Raw genomic sequence first — 19,914 nt, forward strand, 5'->3', positions numbered from 1 at the left:
TGCTCTTGCTCGCCCACCTGCTCTCTGCACCCAGCATGCTTTTGTCTCAGTCTGATCTGGAAAAAAAAAATCCAAAAGATGATGAGTTCAATGCGTCAAACAATCGCGGGGCAGGTGAACATGTGACTTTTGGTGAAAAATGAAAAAGTTCCCAGTCACTGTGCAGTATCGGATTCCAGCAGGTCTTAAGAATTCTGACAAAGCCAGAGCTGTTCAGCCCTGCGATGGACCACCACCACTGTACAGCTCACTGTTCACAGGGTGCAGGGGCCCGATTTACCGCGAGCGTGGGCTGTTCGGGTTTCAAGGTCACAGACTTCAGTCACATACCTCAGCTTTATCGGCCGCAGACTCTGGGGGCAGGTTTTCCAGAGAGATTCTATTCATTACATCTTATTTGCTTCTGTTCACATTGCTGAGAAGAACTTGTAAGGAAATCCGGCAGTGGTGACATCACCGTAAGAAAAGACAACCTTTGCCAAATGATATCAGATAACAGAGGAGAACTCACATAAGGTGCCTTTCTGAGGAACCTCCTAGAATTGTCGGCTGAATTACTGGCTCAATCCCACTCTCCTCGTTTGACCCCCACAATTTCACACATGGCTCTGTGCACAGTTTACTATAAGACCTCTGTGTCTCGTGTGCGTGTGACTTACATTTGGCTGTTGTTTTGGAGTGAGTCATTAAATGAAGCCCTAAGAGGAATAACATTGTCCAATATGAGGTGATTTATAGCTGAAGCGGAGGCTGATTCAGTTCTGTGAAGAACTCACAGAGGGGTTGGGTGGGAGGGAGACTAGTGCGTTCTCAAAAATGCTGTTTCTGTGAAATGTGAGTTGTTAAATAGCACATTTTTCACATTAAAATTGAACTACAATACATTCCTAATAGGAAACCTTGACTTGTGTACTGCAAAAAGAGAAGAAAAAGGTAAGACTGATTGTATTTTATCTTTACAAAAAGGCCAAGCTGTCTTACGTTAGCTAGGGTAACTAAGCTTCCATTCAAATTTGGCAAGAGAACAATCACATGTGGTATCTGCCGTATCGTATATCTTTCAACTAAGATAGAGATCATTTAAATTCAACCTTTGAAATTGAATTTGAGATTTTTGAAACACTTGAAATTGACAGATGTGGAGGTTTTTAGTCACATAGTCAAACCACTATTGCTCCATTAATCCGATTTCAATTCTTTTGGGGAAATTGGTGAAACTGTTGAGGTCTCAGGAGAAACGAGGGCTCAACTAGTTTGGCCTGAAAAGGTTTGGTCTGAACACAAGCAGAAAAAAATGGACTAGAACTCATAGTGATGCGATCGGAGTGCTGTTTGTTTTGTATAATCGATAGAATCCTAGACAACAGCTAAATTGTTCTGGGAAGTCATGACGTAAGAGGGAGAGAGAACTGTAATAGGAGAGATAAAGTGTGATTAATGTATTGGGTCAGGTTAGACAAAGGCTATCCGGTTACTGCGCAGTGATTTACTGTAAATGTCACGATTGTCCTTCCTTTGACGGTTGATCCAGGAAGGCAGCCAGGTGAAGTTGCGGGGAAACGAGCCACTAGGTCAGCTGTTGAGTTCCACAGATTTACCACTGTGTAAAACTAACAATACTTTCACTGTACTGAGAAACAGCATTAACAGTTAAAGGAAAAGACAACATTTTATTCTCAGTAGCAGTATTGTGTTCAAGTGAAAGTTTTTTTTTTTTTTATTGTAAATACTCAGAAACAGTCAAAACTCTCGCATTGGCTTCCTTCTCTGGAACGCCGGATTCATTTTCTTATCTCTTGAAAACAGTTTTTAAAGTTCCAAACAGTGTCATTAAACAGTTTGGACTCAATTTTCCAAATAATTACAATGACCCCCTATGAAGCAGGATTAGTGGTTTACTGTTCATGAACTGGAAGCCGTGCATGCAGATTTTCTGATTTTTATTGGCAATTTTTACATTTTCCTTTACACTCCATGATTCATACCACAAGCTACGCTCCGAGTGTTATTGATCTCCTTATGTTGCACAGTGGAAAACGTGCATATGAACAAGCATTCAGTCACAGTTGCTCCGTTTAAAACAAAGCTTTCTGTTTTTTGGTAAAACAAAACTCCCAAAATGGATCCGTGGATTTCTTTCGCTGCATGGTTGGTGCACACTTCAGATGCAAGAGGACAGTGAGGAGACATTTGGAGTTTCGGGACGTTATACAAATCAACTTTATGAGGATATTCTAGCTGTGTCAGAGTGTTTGAGAATGCCCTCCCAGGCGAATTCCGTGCAAATAAATCTTTTCCAACCAGCACAATGCAACCCCGACCGTTGCTGTTTGCATTACAGACGCACGCAGAGTGCAATCATTTAGTGACAGTGTATAAAGTGCAGTGACACACCAGTGGTTAAGAGCCTGGTGCTTTTGATGCTATTGTGATAATAATGAAAGAACAGCTTCTTCAAAAAAAAAAACCCATTCAACAAATAAATGTGTGCTTAATTAGTCCAGGAATAGCTTTGGGTTTGCATGTCATGGTGCTTTATTTGATGTAAGGGAGTGGCTCCAGTGCCACTTAGAGCTTTTACTACCGAAGTGTGAGTCAAACATGCATCTTTTATGTTTAAATTAAGCCTCTTCATCGCAGTGTGGTTCGCCAGTATTGCGGCAGATTGCGACAGCACTGACTAAACAAACAGGTACGTCGTTGCGCAAGACCCTGAGGAGTATTTGATCGGTGACACAAAGAGTCAATCCATTAAATTTATCTTGTGTTTTCTTTCCTTGCGCACACACACACACACACAATCTAATGTCAGAGAGAGCAGAAATGAGGCCCATTCACCTTTTGTTCTCGGAACATTCTTGTCTCGTGTCTTTAACTACGAGCTTTTGGGAGCGAGCGACGTGCACTGTGGTTGTAACTCTACGGCGACTCCTGAAACCAGACGGCGCTCGCTGGTTCCCAGGAAACGCTGTGAAGCGTGCAGACATCAGAACTCAACTATGGAACTAGGTGAAGGGCAAAAACGTCAGCGACTCAGCGGAGTACGCGACTATCCTCGCATAACAGCAACCAAGAAAGGGTCCAAATGACTGCTGATAATAAATTGTAAAGGTGAGCGTGTTCTTGTAAAGACTTGTCACTCACATCTCTGCAGGTACAACCTCTAAAGACCTGCGTGTTACCGTGTGGAAGACTCTGTGTATGCAGATTGCTGCGTGCCATCCCTCCTTCTCTATCGGTGCTCCTGCTTCCTCACTCCCCGCCTCTCTTCCACCACCTGCGTCTCTCGGTCGACCCGCCTTTCACCCGCCTTCACCTCCTCATCGGCCACACCTGTGTGTGTATATATACCAGCATTGGACACTCAATCAGTGGGCGCTGTGATCTTATGTGAGCAGTGAGCCCCCGTGTCACGGCTGTTGTTTTGTATCGCTGTATATTTTAGATGACGACATTAGAATTGGGGATTAATGCTGATTGTTAGCCTTTTCGCTTGGCCTGTGCACCATATATTCATTGCGATCCGTGATTGGTTAGTTAGTCAATGTCTAGCCAGGACACACTTTAGTTCCTCCTGTTCTTTGGTGTCGTGTTAAATACAGACTGACCTCCTCATGTTACTTCCACCTTCCTTCCTACAAACCGGGGTCATTACAACGACAAATTCTCATTCCAAGAGCATCACATGCTCCTGTCCTGTCACACCCCTCACATTAGAGATACAAAGGTACACTTTTATTTATTATTGGTCATGGATGCTGATGATATCAATAAAATGAGTCTCTCAGAGTGTGAGCCAACAGTGAATATCCACTAAGCCTAACCCGGATATTTATCCGAACTCCAACCTCAGTCCTATCCCGATCCCTGACCCTAACCAAAGACTCAAAATCTTCCAGATGAGGAAGGGGCAGTCTGGGAAGTAAATGTAAATCAATGCAATGTTCCTCTGAAGTCATGGAGACAAGAGTGTGTGTGTTGGGGTGTGAATGAACGTAGCTTTTTGAACCCACAGTCATCTCCGGGCTCTGACCCAGGATCTCCAGCTGCTGTTGGATGTCTTGGAGCCGCCTCTCCTGCCTTCTTCTCTCCTTTCTCTCCTGCAGGACCTTCTCTCCTGGCTGCGGGTCTCCATCACACTTCCAGCCAACCTCTGAGCCATGGCCCTGATGCACAACAGACACAACTGGTTCTCACAAGCAACTCATTTCACGTGTGAATGTGCTTAAGTGCTGGACCTGCACTCACCGCGTGTGGCTGCCATTTTAAATAGGGATTCAGTTCATATCCTGTCGCGCTCAATGCCTCTCGAGTTAGAGTATGTTTAAATCTATTTAAACGTTATCATCAGAAATGATAAAATAGGCCACAGGTCTTTCCTTCTTCCTACACAGAGCACAAGTCTGACCCAAGTCTAACCTAAGGCTCAGCTGGAGCTGCATGGGTCCATCATAAATCCCACATTTATGGTATCCACATGCACTGGGGTTGACACAAAACACCACAACCTGCATCCAAAGCAAACGATGAAAGTGGGTCAGGAGGAAAATAAGCGCATCCTTTCATGATAAGTGAAAGGCTTGTCATTCTGACAACACGTTGGGTCATTTTTTTTAAGTAAAGAGTTGGAAGCAATGTCATCGCAACTTAAACCACATCGTGTGCTATAAGACGAAGCGGTGGATGTTGCATGACAAGCATTACATGCTGAAACTAAACGGGACCATAATTGACAAAATGGATATATTCCATTAATGAAGACCGGAAACTAATGATTGAGACCATGAATTCCTCAGTTTTGTTTTGTTTTTTTTGCCACCAGTGAAGTCGCTCCTTGTGGCTATTAAATATATTCTTATCAGCCAGCAAACTGACAGACTGATGACCAGCTTATATATATATATATGTATACAGTATATGGTCTATGGGTAGATCTCAAACATTAGGTCACACAACTATAATCATTACTCAGCCCCACTCGCCATTTATATATTTAGTATAAATGGAAAAGTCATGGCACCATAGGAACAGACCAGTGACCTCTGTGGCGACCTCTAAAAATACACTACCATGCCATAAAAACAGCAGCTCAATCCAAAGAAAAAAAAAATAAAAAATGTTGAGTCTAAAAGGATATTGCCGACCACAGGACTGTTTCGGAGTGTCAATCCAGTGCCATGTGGTTGAAATCTCCATCTCTCTCGGTTAGTCTGGATGCCGAGCAGCCTGATGCGCGATCCAATAGTGCAGAAATGGATGGACGTTGCACAAAATGGAGACATGTCAGCGGGACTTGCGCGCAGCGAAATTGTCAGTTACAGGAGACGGCGAGACACAGCGGAAATGATGAACTCAACTTAAACACTGCGTTTAGCAAATCGGCCATGGCACATTTTTGATAAAGGACGTAATCTTAGATAAATCCAGATTACGGGGAGTCATTTTTGAGTCAAACGGAAACACGTCTGGTTTATTGTGACGGATTATTTCTGCTGTATGACACTGATTACTGTGATTTTAATATTTGCCATAATAAATAGAACACCCAGAATAGTGTGTGCGGTCTCACCTAGCAGTGGCCCCTGTCTCCCTATGGGGAAATAATGACAGCTTCTATTTGAGGCCACTTTTCAGTGGTTGTCACTGAAGCCCTTCTGCGAAGACTCACTCATCTCGACTGCAAACGCCAGGACCACGACGAGATCAGACTGTGCAGACCGTGTCATGCAGCAGATTGAGAAACACAGCATGTACAACCAGGAAAAATAAAAATTAAAGTCTAGCTTTACCGCCATGTTTAACACCACTAAATGCATGTTTCCAAAAAAGCCTAAATCTTTGGTGGGGGAGTGTTTTATTATATTTGGAAACAACAGCTGCCTTACTATTCAAGAACTATAGGCTCCAAACATCGGTAATGTCTGCAAAGTTTTGCGATGACAACGCTTTTGCTGACCCGACTTGGAATGGATTTGGCAAACGCGGTTTCTCACTAAACCAGTTTTCTGGCCAAACGAACACCGCACACATTGTGATGAGTGTCCATACTCTCTTTGAACAAACATAACTAATGTAATCCTTTCTAGAATAATAAAGATTTGTTTTCTTAACTTAATTACAACAAAAGAAAGCACTCAGAGAGTGTAAACCTGCACTAGGGCCACTCATTTCCACCAAAAACAAATCATTTACATTACATTTACATACATCATTAAAGGGTTTTCACCTGCACCTTGAAATGAAAAGAAAATGGAAAAGTTCAAACATTGTCACATACGATCGGGTCTGTTTTCTGTTTCTTAAAACAGTTCGATGGCCAATAACTTGTTTGCATTGTTTATTTCACAGTGATTTTTATTTAAAAAAACGTTGATTCATTTAATTACCAGCAGTAATAACTCAACGCAGTCTCTTCAGATCAGTGTCCAAGGCATTTGCAAAACAGCAAATCAGTCGTCTCTCTCTCTCTTTGTTTTGTATTAATGAATCACAGAATGAGAATGAGGGAATAGTTTGTTGACTTCAGTAGACGCCAGTGATTGTTCTAATACGTTGTGATATTTGTGCTTCAGAGGGAATGTCTGATCGCTTTAACTCATTAGAGAGACAGACGGGGCGACTTCCAAGCGGAGCATGATCTGCTTGCCTTATGTCGCCACCTGACATCACCTACATCTGCCACAGGACTATTGAGAACTGACTTTCGATGAAATCAAATTAATATCTTGGTATTTCATGATAAATCAGCGTATTACACGGACTTGCCAAGTGCACCTTGAAATCAAATGTTCAAATAAGCAGGAATGTTATTAAAATGGTAAAAAAAAGGACGAGCTGTCCTGCTTTTACCTCACGGACACGAAACTTTCGTTCCCAAAGTATGAAAAAAAAGAACAAACTGCCGGTTGCCGTGAGCAACACAGTTATTGGCATATTATTGATGGGACGCTCAGAAAACTCCAATCAAGCGCGTCTGCGACGTTCATTAAGTGCTTATTGAAATCCTGTGATCAATTCTGGGATTTCAAATAGAAGCCAAACATTCCATTCAGCGGCTGTCATGGCGTTTTTGAGTGTGAAGCAGCTGCAGCACTTTGATGGATGAGCCGCCGTCGTCCAGAGTGACGGAGTAGGAAAAACAGTCGGGATTATCGTGCGCCAAACACTTCGCTTCAGATTAATTGAAAACAAATCTCGAGTGCCTAACGCTCAGCAACACTGAATGTGCTGTACCGCGATGTTCCCCCATTAAAGGAGCATATAATGGAGTCCATCAATCAGAACGGACGGATCCACTGAGGCTGCTGGCCTGGAGATTTTTCTCTGCTCCAAAGTGGGTCAACTGGATCGCGCAGTTTCTTTCACAAACAGAAAGATTATTAATAATAATGATAATAATAAGTATCATGTTGCACAGGTGTATCATCGTCCGGTACCTTCTTACACTAGGTATTGTGGACTACGTATCATACTGCGTTTGTGTACTCAAGACAAACCAAAACAGGGCCACTGTGTTCCGAGCCGGCTAATTAAGTGTCAAACATGATGGAGAGCGTGAAACAAATCAAAAGACATTAATTTTCTGGAGTGTGGCAGCCCACCCTATTCTAATTAATTCCATTTCAGTTTCATAATGCATCAAAAACACTGTTTACACTTCTTATAATAACATCTGAAGCCTCTAACGTTGTGTCGTGCACGGTTGCTTCCTTGTACAGCTGTGTGCAGTGTTATCTGTGAGATGATCAGCATGAATTGTGGGTATTTAAGTCCTCAAATCTGAGACAAAAGCCTTTTGGCTTGAAAAACGCTGCCCAGAAATTGATATCCTTTAACGCAGGGTTTCTCAGTGCTGGTCCTCGTGGGACCCACTGCCCTGCACACCTGATACACTGTAGGTCCCCAGGACCAGGATTGAGACACTAGATAAATAGATCCTATTACCATCCATAGAGACGCTCGCACCTCGTAGCTGTGCATGCTGGCGAGTGGTTTGTGACGCAGTTTTCTCTCACACAAGAACGTCTGTCTCTAATCTGTGTCCCTGCCACATGTGTGTACTCATACATCACTTCAAATCATTTTGTGAGTATTTAGGAACACTGAGGAACTTGTCGATGCCAAGATGTGTTTCTGCATGCAGTAGCCACAAAATGGATCTGCTTTTTTGGAAGCAATTGAATATTTGGGCTAAAACATCATATCTTCATCAGGAAAAATGCCTTAAAACGTCTTCAGTCAGAAACAAAAACCCACGTCTAAGCTGACAATAATATGGATGTTGTCTTTCATGACAATCTTGTTACGAAGACAAATGATTATTCAGAATAAAAGCTCTGAAGACGATTTGAAATTAAACAATTTTTTTGTGAAGACAAGCAAATAATGATCAATCATCTGCTGGCCAAGATACTGCTGCTAGTGGGCCAGTTTTGGCCCACGGGCCACCAATTGCTGACCATTGATATAGGCCATTGATCCATAAATATCATCAGTCATCAGCTTATTAGGCAATACATGCATGATTCAAATCTACAATAAAGCAGAAGTGCTTAATCGTCGTATGGCGCTTTTCCACTGTACAGTTCCAGCACGGCTTGACTCTAATCGTTTTTTCCATTACGATAGTACCTCCTCAACGTGGGTGGAGTCATCATACCATGGCTGCATGTAACTGTTGTGATGATGTTTTACACGCGACACACACACAAACTGGTGACTTGTGAAGCAGTTGTTTTGGGTGCAACTGAATCATTAGAATCAGTTAATTAAATTCAGTACTTCCTGCATGACCAGAGCACAGACCCGAAGGGGTTTTGATGCGGCTCGCTGCTCGTGAACGCCGGCTTTTGGCAGAGCTGTCGCTAAACACACCAGACGCCAGATTTGTACGTCTTTTTAACTGATCTACGGCATTTTGCGGGTTTGATTCCTGCGACAGAAACCAAGCTAATGACTCTTCCAGTGCCGACACTCCTCTGCCAATCAGTGGCCGGCAGTCTGTTGACATTTAGAAACGGCTCAGCTCGCTTGGAACCTCCCCAGAGCAGGTACTAAAAAAAAAAATCCCTAATGGAAAAGCAAAAGAGTCGAGCCGTGCCGAGCTGAGCCAAGTGCTGGAACTGTGTAGTGGAAAAGTGCCATTAGAAAACAAATCTTTGAAAAGGCCTCTGGCATTGTTTCAAGTGGAGCTATTTGTTTCATGCTCTTATTGATGATGAATCTACCTCTAAGTTGATTTTGGTTGAGTGGAAACCAGTGAACCATATCGACTAATAAAATACAATATTTGTCCCAGAAAGCTTAGGACCTGCCATTCAATCACAAACGAACAATCCTCCTAATCATCGTTGCAGGTATAGTCCTTTTTCCTTTAGCGCCTGCTACCATATGACACCCTCAGAGATCTTGCAGAGTCCTCTCCAGGTACCTGATCAGGTCAGAAATGTGGAGACCTACACAACATTATGTAGATGTCTCTTTCCTGTGTTTGCGAGTGACAGCTCTGTTCTGATCAAACACAGCCGTCCGTGTTGACTCACCCAGACGTGACTGGTGCTGCTCATAGCAACACACACTTCTCTATCTTTTGTGTGTGTGTTTTTCCTTTTTTTTTTCTTTTTCCTCCCCCCTCTGACTTTCTGCAAATCTAAAGCATTGTAGGAGCTCTGGCTGTGCCACGTGGACCCAGGCTACCTGCCAAGGCCTGTCCACATGCCTTGCCACGAGCACTCCCTGAGAGAGCTCTGGAGTAAACTGTTCGGAAGCTATGGCTGAGAGTATCTTAACACCCCTAACGACCCCCCTTTCTGTCTGTCTCTCTTTCTCTTTCTGTCTCACTCTCTCTTTCTTCTTTCCTTCTCGGCCTCTCAGACTGACATTTTGCCCGACTGTGACCTTTCCGCATCTGCCAAGTTCTGAGTCAAATGTGCTGCGAAACAGCTGTCGGTTCTTACGTAGCTACCTGCGTGTTGATACTTGGCTCAGGAAGGTAGTGCAAATAAATATTTTTAATTCTGAAGCACTTGTCTTGCGCAAAAGCTGATGTTTTTAATGCTATTATCCACTTTCCTCTCTGCTTTTGTGTAAGGGCAGACGACATGTATCCCTGTCGAGCACCTCACATGGGATCATGGGAAGGTTTTTACATGACTATCTCAAACGTCTTTGCATCCAAGTTGTCAAATTTCCCTCCAGACATCTTCTTTTCATATCAGTCCCTTGGATCCCTGGTAGATGCTGAACCTGACTGCTGAACATTCCTAAAGGTATTAGAAGATTCACTCGAGGGGTCATCTGGACTTTGTACTTGCTTTTTTTAGAACCACGTCTGGAACAGCCACCGTTGCAAAGATATCAAAACCTCTCGGTGAAAACTCGAATTGAAAAAGTATGTCAAATGTGGTACAGGGTTACAATACCAAGCATATTTTAGGATTATCAGAAGATTGAGCAACGTCGTTTGATCTGTTTTCACTGCTCGTGCAGTGGAAGGAAATCTTTGTTTGAGCGTACTCGTTTTAAAGTTTAAGATAATCGCTGTCCGTTGCCTTCACTCTCTTTTGCTAATATAAGTTAATTTTACGTGTGCCAAATAATGACACAGACGAAAAGAAATTTGAACAAAGAGCTCAAGAACCATGTTAAATGTTTATTGGAAGCATCTGGAGGGGAAAAAAAACAGCCAGCCATCTTTTTGCACATCTTGTCCCCGAGTGACAAAAGCTGTGTGTTGTCAAATACAATATCTGGCCTACATTTCAGCTGTTGACAATCTTGTACGATTACGTAATACTTTTTTTTTTTCCATTTCAGAGAAAACCTGAGAGAGAGAGAGAGAATGCTCAGTACAGCAAGCTAACAGCTAGCAAGCGACATCATAGTGTGTGACATTTAAATGACATAATGAGGTCTACCCATGTATTAGAATGCTAAAATAATGGGTGGCATTCATTTTCTCAAATCTTTTCATGCCATTTAACGCTCCGTGGAGAGGGGAGATTAGTTTATTGTTCACATACGACCAAATTATCCTGTACGGAGTGTCATAATGAGTGGAAAAAGACAAGGAAAAACCTCTCGAAACCACTTAACTCGACTGCTGCTGCTGCTGCTGCGGATGACACCAGTGGGTGAGGCATTTATAAGACGACAATAAACTGGGTCTCATTGGAATTATAGGGTGGGGAAGGGTGTGGGTGCGGTGTCTATTCTTTTCAGCCAAGTTAATCTTGTGAAAAACCCGGAGTGTGCAACGAGTCTGACATCTCAATTCTCACCATACGTCTCTCTCTCTCTCTCTCTCAAACACACACGGGCCAGACACTGCAAATTGAATAGAAAGTTTTGAGTACATTTCAGTGTTATCAGTATATCTATACTGAACACTCTATTTTGAATTTTTATTTTTGGTTTTTATAATGGTTCTATGTGGCCCTGTGATGGACTGGTGACCTTCAGGCCCTTTGTCTAGCTGGGATTGGCACCAGCGACCTCCTTCGACCCTTAAAGCGGTAGAAGATGGGTGGATGGATGGGTATACAGCGCATAACAGTTTGTGTGACTATTCAAGTGACTAAAAAACACAATCACAACCATGTCAAACAATATACAGTATCTCTCCCCAAAAAAGGGATCGTCTGAAGCCCAAGACTGTAGTAGCAAGCTGGCTACCAGTGCGATGAGCGCTGAATGATAAATATGCCAGACATCGGTCACTAGTAAGTAACAGGCACATGCTCTTCTGTGGTGGATTTGCATCCCCCCCCCAATATTTCAGCAGGGATATGGAAACCATCGTCAAGAGAGGACACTATCGTCCTTCACTGAAAGTATTAGTGTCTTCCCCTGCTGTCGTCACCATCAATGATGCTACTTGCTGTTGTTCTGCCTCTGTTTGGTCTTCACGGACAGAAACACTGTAACATTATTTGGAATAAGGAATAAGAAGCATTTATCCTATTAATGAGGCAAATTGGACCCTCTAAATTGACTGTAGGTGTGATAATGGATGGTTGATTGTCTTTATGTGGCCCTGTGATGGACTGGCCAACTGTCCAGGGTGTGACCCCGCCTTTCGCCCTATGTCAGCTGAGATTGACACCAGTGCCCCCTGCGACCTTCATGTGGAGGATAAAGCGGTAGAAGGTATTATATATAGAAGATACAATACTGCTGTTGCCTCCGTCTGTTGGTGTACAGAGCAGGGATGTCAATGGGCGGCATGATATATACACTTAATGTATATTGAGAAACAGAGAAAGAGCTGATCACCGCTTAAGTTTCATTGTGTGAACTCATCTGACTTTAAAGTGATCCAGTACAGTTTTAGCCATCCATCCATTTTCCACCGCTTTATCCTCCTCAGGAGGGTCACCACCTCAGGGGGGTGCTGAGCCAGTCTCATACATAGGCGGGGGTAAACCCTGGACAGTTTGCCAGGCCACATATAGAGACAAACAACCTATGGTGAATTTAGAGTGTCCAATTTGACCTAATCCCCGTATTACATGTTGTAGGAAGCCGGAGAACCCAGAGAAAACCCCATGGACACACGGGGAGAACATGCAAACCATGCAGAAAGAACCGTGGTCTTCTTGCTGCAAAGGCAAGAGTGCTAACCACTACACCTCCTGGTTTGAGTTTGAGGTTAAGGCACAAACGTGTGTTACACTGTGTCTCACTGAACATTACGAATGCTGCGTGTGTTAAAACACTTGGCGATACCAAATAAGTAACTTGCTCAGATTCTAGATGAATATAACACGACCACAGCTTTTCCACACATGTAATTATGTGATTGGGCTAAATAAGATAAATTCACAAACTGTGCACTGACCGCACGGTGTCGGTCAAAAGGGTGTGTTTTTTTGGCCAAAAGCTCTGCTCTCTGACTTCAACAGGCGCACCAGTTAAAAATCACGGGGTCCTCATCAACAGCCACACAGAGTGACTAAGTGACCTCATGAGTCGCACATCCAAATATACGCAAACAACGCACAAGCAAACCGTTACCAAGCAAACACACACACACGATCTCCTGGATCTGGTGCAGGACGGTGACTTACAGTGACAGTGACTTCCATTTTAACCACACATTTAAAAAGAGCCACATTCGAGAGAAAGGCTTGCACGTCTGACCTGCGAAACGTGCACACACACGCATACATTTACACACCCAATGCCACCAAACACCCAACACCAACTAATTCTCATGACAGAATTCCCTCCTACGGCTTCAAACTGTGGGTGGTGCCGGCATTACCGCACAGTGGAACAGTAGGAGGGGTGCACTGTACATTGATGCTGTGCGTGCCAACAGATGTTTTTAATGACAGGAAGGCTATTTCAGCTGAAGACTGAGGAAAACGGGGGGGGGGGAATAAAGAATGCACACAGGGAGCAATGCTGTCATAAGCACAATATTAAAAGCTGTCCAAGCAAAGCTGTGTTTAAAGTTGATTCAGTGCTGATTATTAAAGTCGGGTCTGCAGCCACCACATGACTTACTTCTATAACGGGTCGCACATAAAAAGAACTGCCGCTGTAAAGGCTCAAGGATCTGAAAGTTCACCGGCGCCGTGTCAGTTTGTGCACGCACAGATTCACAGACTGGACAGTACTCGTTGTCAGTTGCACGTGTGTCCACTCATACGTGACGTGCTTTGTCTACATGGGAAAAATCCATCCATCCATTCATCATCTACCGCTGTATCCTCCACATGCCAATCCCAGCCGACATAATCCCCAAATCTGCACGTGATATTGGAGAAGAGCTAAACAACTGGCGATTAAGACCATTTCTCACTTCTCAGAAAGAGTTTACGCACGTTATTAATCGAGTCAGAAGTAGGCTCATTTTCAACTGGAATGTGTTCAACATCAATGGAAAGCTTAGAAATCATTATTTCGGAATCTGTATAACTCAAAATTCCCCGCAGCCTACTTGTTCCTGGGTCTTCCACGGCTGGGCACATATGGTCTCACTGTTTGGATGTGAGTGATGAGTGGTACCACCATTCCACTCATGTTAAAGCCGTGATATGACATGCAATGGAGTACAGTATACTGTGCACCTGCCAGTGCATTTACTCATACAGAAAAACCTTCAGTGACTATAACCCCATCATACCGAACTATGCTTAAATACACATACACATCGCATGTACATAATACTGCAGTATGGAGGCTATTGGTCTACACAGTAGCTTTTACATTTAAGTACGCCATTCTGCATGTATTAACCTCTCTAAATGAAAGGGCAAGCGTTGTACTTTTTCTGGAGCTGGCACTCCTTATGCCTCCACCAAACTCTGTAATTACAATCTGATGCAGGATTACTCTCCGCGGTGGCAGCGTACCAACTCGTGCCAGGCCTCGCAGAACGAATCCACCTTTGCAAGCTCTATCAATGAACTTGCTTTACTTGCACAGCTGCTGCTGCTGCTGCTGTTTCGCCCAGGTTATCACTCGTGACTTGCTGGGGAAAGGATGCTGCCAAGCCGTGAAGTCACAGATTCAAGCCCCCGACGGCTCCTTTTATGAGTGCGCGCTCACTGGGGAGAGGTGAATAATTCCCCTTTTGAAACGTGACAGATGATCGAGCCCACATCGCCAGGAGCGAGACGCAGCGGCGAACGCTGGGATCCAGGCTTGTGATATAATATCGCAGGGGAAGAGAGTTCATTGGTGTTGAAAGCGAAACAATAAAACGGTCACTTTTTTGTGATAGCAGACTTCAGAGGCTGTTTTGGATTGAGCAGGCAAACAATGGTGTGTATAGAAACTCTGGCTGCTGTGAGCTACTGCAGAGAAGAAAGGTGACCGCACGACAAAGGATTTCTCATTTTATGACCCTCTTTAGGATTTATGGTCACTGACCATGTGGACTGAATGACTGCCCCTAAAAGAAATTTATTGTGTAAGCAGTCTATAATTTAGATTTACCACAACAGTGCTGTGGGATAATGTAGGTTAGTGGGTGATATGCCCAAAAACATTATCACTTGTGATCTTGTGACACATATAACTACTGTAAATGTTTCACTCAGATGAGCAAAAATCAATCTTTAATCATCACATTGCACCATTGAACCTTGGGTTAGGGTTAGGGTGAGTAATATTGCAATAGAAGAAAGTTATATATTGAATTTTAAATGACCGGTCATTAGCAGCTGTACAGCAGTGTTAACTGGTTACTGACAAAAATGTTGTGTCGTTGTTAAATTCATATTTTACATCATTCGAAAAAGACATCTGAGCGCTGATGAGGAGCAGATGACGGACGGGGGGGATTTTACTTTTTCCCAAACCCTTTGAACCAGACAAGATGATTAAAGGGTGGGAAAGGAGGGAAAGTAGGTTACAGAGAGTAACACATCCAGCTGTCGGTAATATCATCATGGTTTTGTAATACTGCCTAAAGTCCACTGCACATCAGAGTCTTGCACGGGGGAGTAGTGTTTCAAAAGTGCCTCACTTAAGGCAACAGTCAGAGTTATTAAAGAATGACACTGTCGCACCAGCCATTACAACTGTACAACAAACATTTGCACATAATGAGGAGGCTCAGTCCATTCTCAGTGAAATTGATTACAACACAATCAATCATATTCTCCGCAATCCCCCACCCTGAGTCTGACAATAGTCATTTTGATTGATCAATCCAACAGAGAGTGAAACAGAGTTTCCCAGAAATCAAGGTGAGGTCATCAGATCGCTTGTTGGTTTTAACCTAGAGTCCACTAATATTGATATTATCAGATATCACCATTGGCGGCCCGTCCATAGAGGGCGCTAGGGCGCCGTCCCACCAGTCTCACGTGAAGAAGAAGATCATCTAAAATAATTTATAAAAACATGGAAACATTTAATAAATGCGCTACATGTTGTACAGTACGTGACTACCGTGTGTATTCTGCATTCAAATGTAGTTTAAAAACGTTAACGTCTCACACTCGTTTACAGCGAGTGCCGGTCACGTGACGTATTTCCGGTTTTACGCCCAAAGACCTCCCACGGCCGAGCGGACTGGCCTGATGCCGGCGGAAACGGAAATGCCTCCGCTAGCTTCTATGTAAGTTGTGCTAACTTTATTTCTCTGAACGAGCAAAAAAACCACGACCTATGCTATGCTAACAAAGTAGTAATACAGAAGTTTGCATGTCTAAAGGAGAGACGGGCAAAATCCACACACAAAAAATAAGTGCCTGAAAAGTGGAAACATATTGTTGCGTTTATTTAAGTCAATCTGTAAGGCATGATAATGGTGCTTTGGCGTGTCCTAGTGGTGACATGCTGTAACTGCATTGTGATTTTTATAGCCCATGTGAAAAACTGACTTGCCGACACAGTAAATCTTCATATTTGGGAATGATGTATATTCATATACATAATTTACTCACTAACATCAGCCTGCTAAAATCCACATTGAACGGGCTCAACCGATGAAGACTTTAGTAAAATGAAGTAGGAAGGAGAAATAATTACGCTGGTGACGTAAATATTTCTGTTATTATGACACATTTTCCTGCTCCAGCAGCAGCAGCACTGAAGGAGAACTGCAGTCTTTCCTAGTACATATCCAGCAGCGATAGTAGACAATGGCACCCTGGATTATGCAGTAAACTGAGCTATAAAAGTTTTTATTACTTCAGAAACATCACTTTCCATTGACAGGATACGCAAATGATGAGCATCCCATCTGGCATTGAAATGCAGCGAGATACGGTCCTGAGATAACTCGGTGAGCTCACGTCTACGAGCAGGCCTGAGCTCAGGACCAAGGCCTGGAAATTGTTTTTAGTTATAAATATTTGAGAAGTCGGTTCTCCACTGTCTGATGTGATAGTGATTTATTGATCACTCAGACACGGCGAAGAAACACTGAGCGATACGAAATGTGTTATTGATAAAAGACGGAATATCAAAAAACAATATAGATGATGATTAAATGACTGTATCTATTGCTTAAATGTAGGATTTAATGACATCTAGGGGTCAAGCTGTGTATTGCAACCAACAGAATCCCCTTTCTGATGTGGCTGAAAGAGGAAACTGATGAAACCTCCCTACAGTTTGAGCACTAGACCTTAAAGATAAGAATTGTTTCCAATGTCTATGTATTACATTTTTAAAAAATGTGCAGACAAAACACAACAATCAAGTGGTGAATAATTAAATTGCAGCCTTTTTTTTGCGATTTGCTAACTGCAATTTTGATTTATAAATGCCGTGAGAATAATACACAACTCCTTACATGGACATCCTGGGGGGTGTGTGTTTATAGGTCACATATTCAGGCTTTAAAAAATGTGTGTGTTTTTTTTCGTTGTTGAGTCAAAGTTATTTTAAGTAGCGATATAAAGTAGCAATAATTGTGCAGAAGTCACAAAATAGACTGTTTTCTGTTCTTTTTCTTCATAAAAAACGAGCCAAGTGAACTTTGAACTGTGACGTATTTCCAAATTTCACCAATTTTAAACATTTTGAGTACTCAGCTGTGTTTATATGTTGGTGAAAATGAAAGAAATGTTTCATCAGATTAACAAAAAAGATATAAGATTCTTATAGCCTCTGTATATACTGTACGTTTCAACATAGTAATGGAAAAAAGCAGCCGAAATGCTCTGTGTTCTAAGGGTTAACTGTTCAGGCCTAGATTGAACCTTCATGACCTTCCTATTGTGATGAAATAAGTGACAGCAGTTCAAAGCAGCATACAAAACCCATTTTCCCCCATGAAGAATATAGGTGTCCCCTGCCCTGCTGAGTTGACCCCGTTATAAGACATGTGACCTCATGTCAGAGTGGCTCTGGGTGGTGTCTTGACAGTGCAGCAGTGCTACTGAACACATACCTGGATCGTGCTTATGTTTGTGTAGGAACTTTGCACCGAGTGAAATTCTTCATCGGGGAGGAGGAGGCGCATTTTGGAGTCGATGTCAATCAGCTGTTCTAGGTCAGAAGGCTCTGGGGTGTAACCTTGTCTTGTCAAGACTGACACAGCCCACATGTCCTCCTGGAAGAAAAGCATCAGTGAGAGAAGTCTCAGTCCACCGCTTCATTTTATGGTAACCTTAATGGGGGACGGACAAACCGTAAATACTTATTCGGCAAGTTGGAACCCTTTGTGTTCACCTCTGGGTTAACTGAGCTTCCACAAACACTGGACGGGTCGTGAGCTCATCACAGCCCAGTGGTGAGAGGAGATTTTTACAGTCGGTCAGTCATGCCAAAGACAATCACAGATCTAAAAACACAGCTGTAACCTTTGAACACTAACATGGGGAAGTAAAAGCTTTGTGGCAAACGCAAACAGGAAATATAAGGATTATTATTATTAACAGGGTGGAGCGATGACACCTACAAATTCTTATGATAGTGATTTGTGTTTGCTGTGATATTTTAACACTGCCAATGTTTTTTTTTTACTTGGACTTGCAGATGACCTCAATCTGAGTCTGACATTTGTCAAAGTCCTTTGCTCTACAGCTACATTATTACACGTTACATTAAATGTTGAACTACTGTGCAAACACAATCACCCTGCTGACACGAGACATGGCGTGCACCGATTGGGTTTATATAAACGAGGAGAGCGCAAATATAACAACAAAATAATGCAATATAACTTAAAGCTGTAGTGCGTAACGTTTGCGTAACACATGACGTTTAAATTCAAACCATTGTCAAATGAGTTCACACTATGTTAATTAAGCCTATCAGCTCCACAAGACTCTCTCTCTGTGTCTCCCACTATAGCAGTGTTTAGATCTTGTGTTGCCAGGCAACATTTCCACACTGCACACAGGAAGTGGTTTTGGTCTGATAGTATTGCCTGACAGAGCATGCCACTAATGTTACATTGTTTCTGTTCACGTTGAAACAAATACTGGATGGTCCATAGTGAAGAACAGACAGGAAACAAGAAGGTGTATGATGGAATTAAACAAGGTACACTGCAACATAACCTTTCTGGACTCTTGAATAACTCTCAATCAGTTCAGTCTTCCAAGAATCATTTAATGGTCGTACCGAAATTCCAGTAAGAGTGTTCTTTCCTCCATAAAGTTTCAGCCTGAGCATGTGGTGAAGAATCAGATGTTAGTGCTCCGTGACTGAAGCCCCAAAAAGTACTGACTGCTATCGCTGACTGATTGCCTCGGGTTAACAGAACCAAACAAATCTCTACAGCTTGTTAGGATGTGTGTCAGCAACATCCGACAAGTGTGTGAAGCAAACAGTGAGCAGTGAGTTGTGGTGCATGTGTCCTAGGGAATCTTGCCAAGAATTGGGTGAAGGCCTCGGAACTGAAGACGCATGACCGCCAAAGTCCTGGTGAAATAAATAATGTGCTGGATCCTTCATGACCATTCATAATAGCATATCTCGCAATAACAGGACGTCTTCCTCTGGCCAAATAAAAAAACAACAAAAACAAGACCATCTGCACTCCTGTCAGTTTGGTATCGGCCACCAAAATTACTCAAGTATTGTTCTAAAGGTCATATTATGGAGAAGGAAGACACAAAATAAACATTTGAGCTGTCAGGCTCAAGCTAAATGGAACCGTATGTAAAAGGTAAACATGCTGCCTCTCACTTCCACACTGACCTCACCCTGTCTAATGTGACACTGGCCACACAGCTGTCACTGTGGTTACTAAAGCTCATTAAAAGCGAGAATAAAAACATTTGAAGTTAGGACAATGTGGGTTAACAGTGCAGCAGTCTGTGGTTCCAGGTCGTACAAAGACCCATCAAAGAAAACCCAGAGCCCTCAGCCTGGTTAACATCAGCGCACCTTCACTATAGGAGCAAAGGACCCTTGCTTCTGGTGTGGGTGCAAATTTCGAAATTCTGAATTTCCTAGAAAACATGATTGTGGTTCACAATCTGAAATACTCCGCAGCCA

The 19,914-nt window shown here is 42.8% G+C and overlaps 1 protein-coding gene across 6 annotated transcripts in view; it reads right to left on the reverse strand.

The window, feature by feature from the left end:
• Positions 1-19,914, reverse strand: part of fsip1 (fibrous sheath interacting protein 1) — a 28,049-nt gene that overhangs the window by 5,503 nt on the left and 2,632 nt on the right. For 5 of the 6 annotated variants that reach the window (XM_044047515.1, XM_044047513.1, XM_044047514.1 and 2 more), the window contains exons 8-9: positions 17,858-18,019; positions 4,014-4,166 (exon numbers count right to left, since the gene is read on the reverse strand). In XM_044047515.1, the coding sequence (XP_043903450.1) occupies positions 4,014-4,166; positions 17,858-18,019 (315 nt within the window). The remainder of the gene's footprint in view (positions 1-4,013; positions 4,167-17,857; positions 18,020-19,914) is intronic. The other variant, XM_044047518.1, reaches the window with a different exon arrangement.

The sequence above is a fragment of the Solea senegalensis genome, linkage group LG16 (assembly GCF_019176455.1).
Source record: "Solea senegalensis isolate Sse05_10M linkage group LG16, IFAPA_SoseM_1, whole genome shotgun sequence".
Classification (NCBI taxonomy): domain Eukaryota; kingdom Metazoa; phylum Chordata; class Actinopteri; order Pleuronectiformes; family Soleidae; genus Solea; species Solea senegalensis.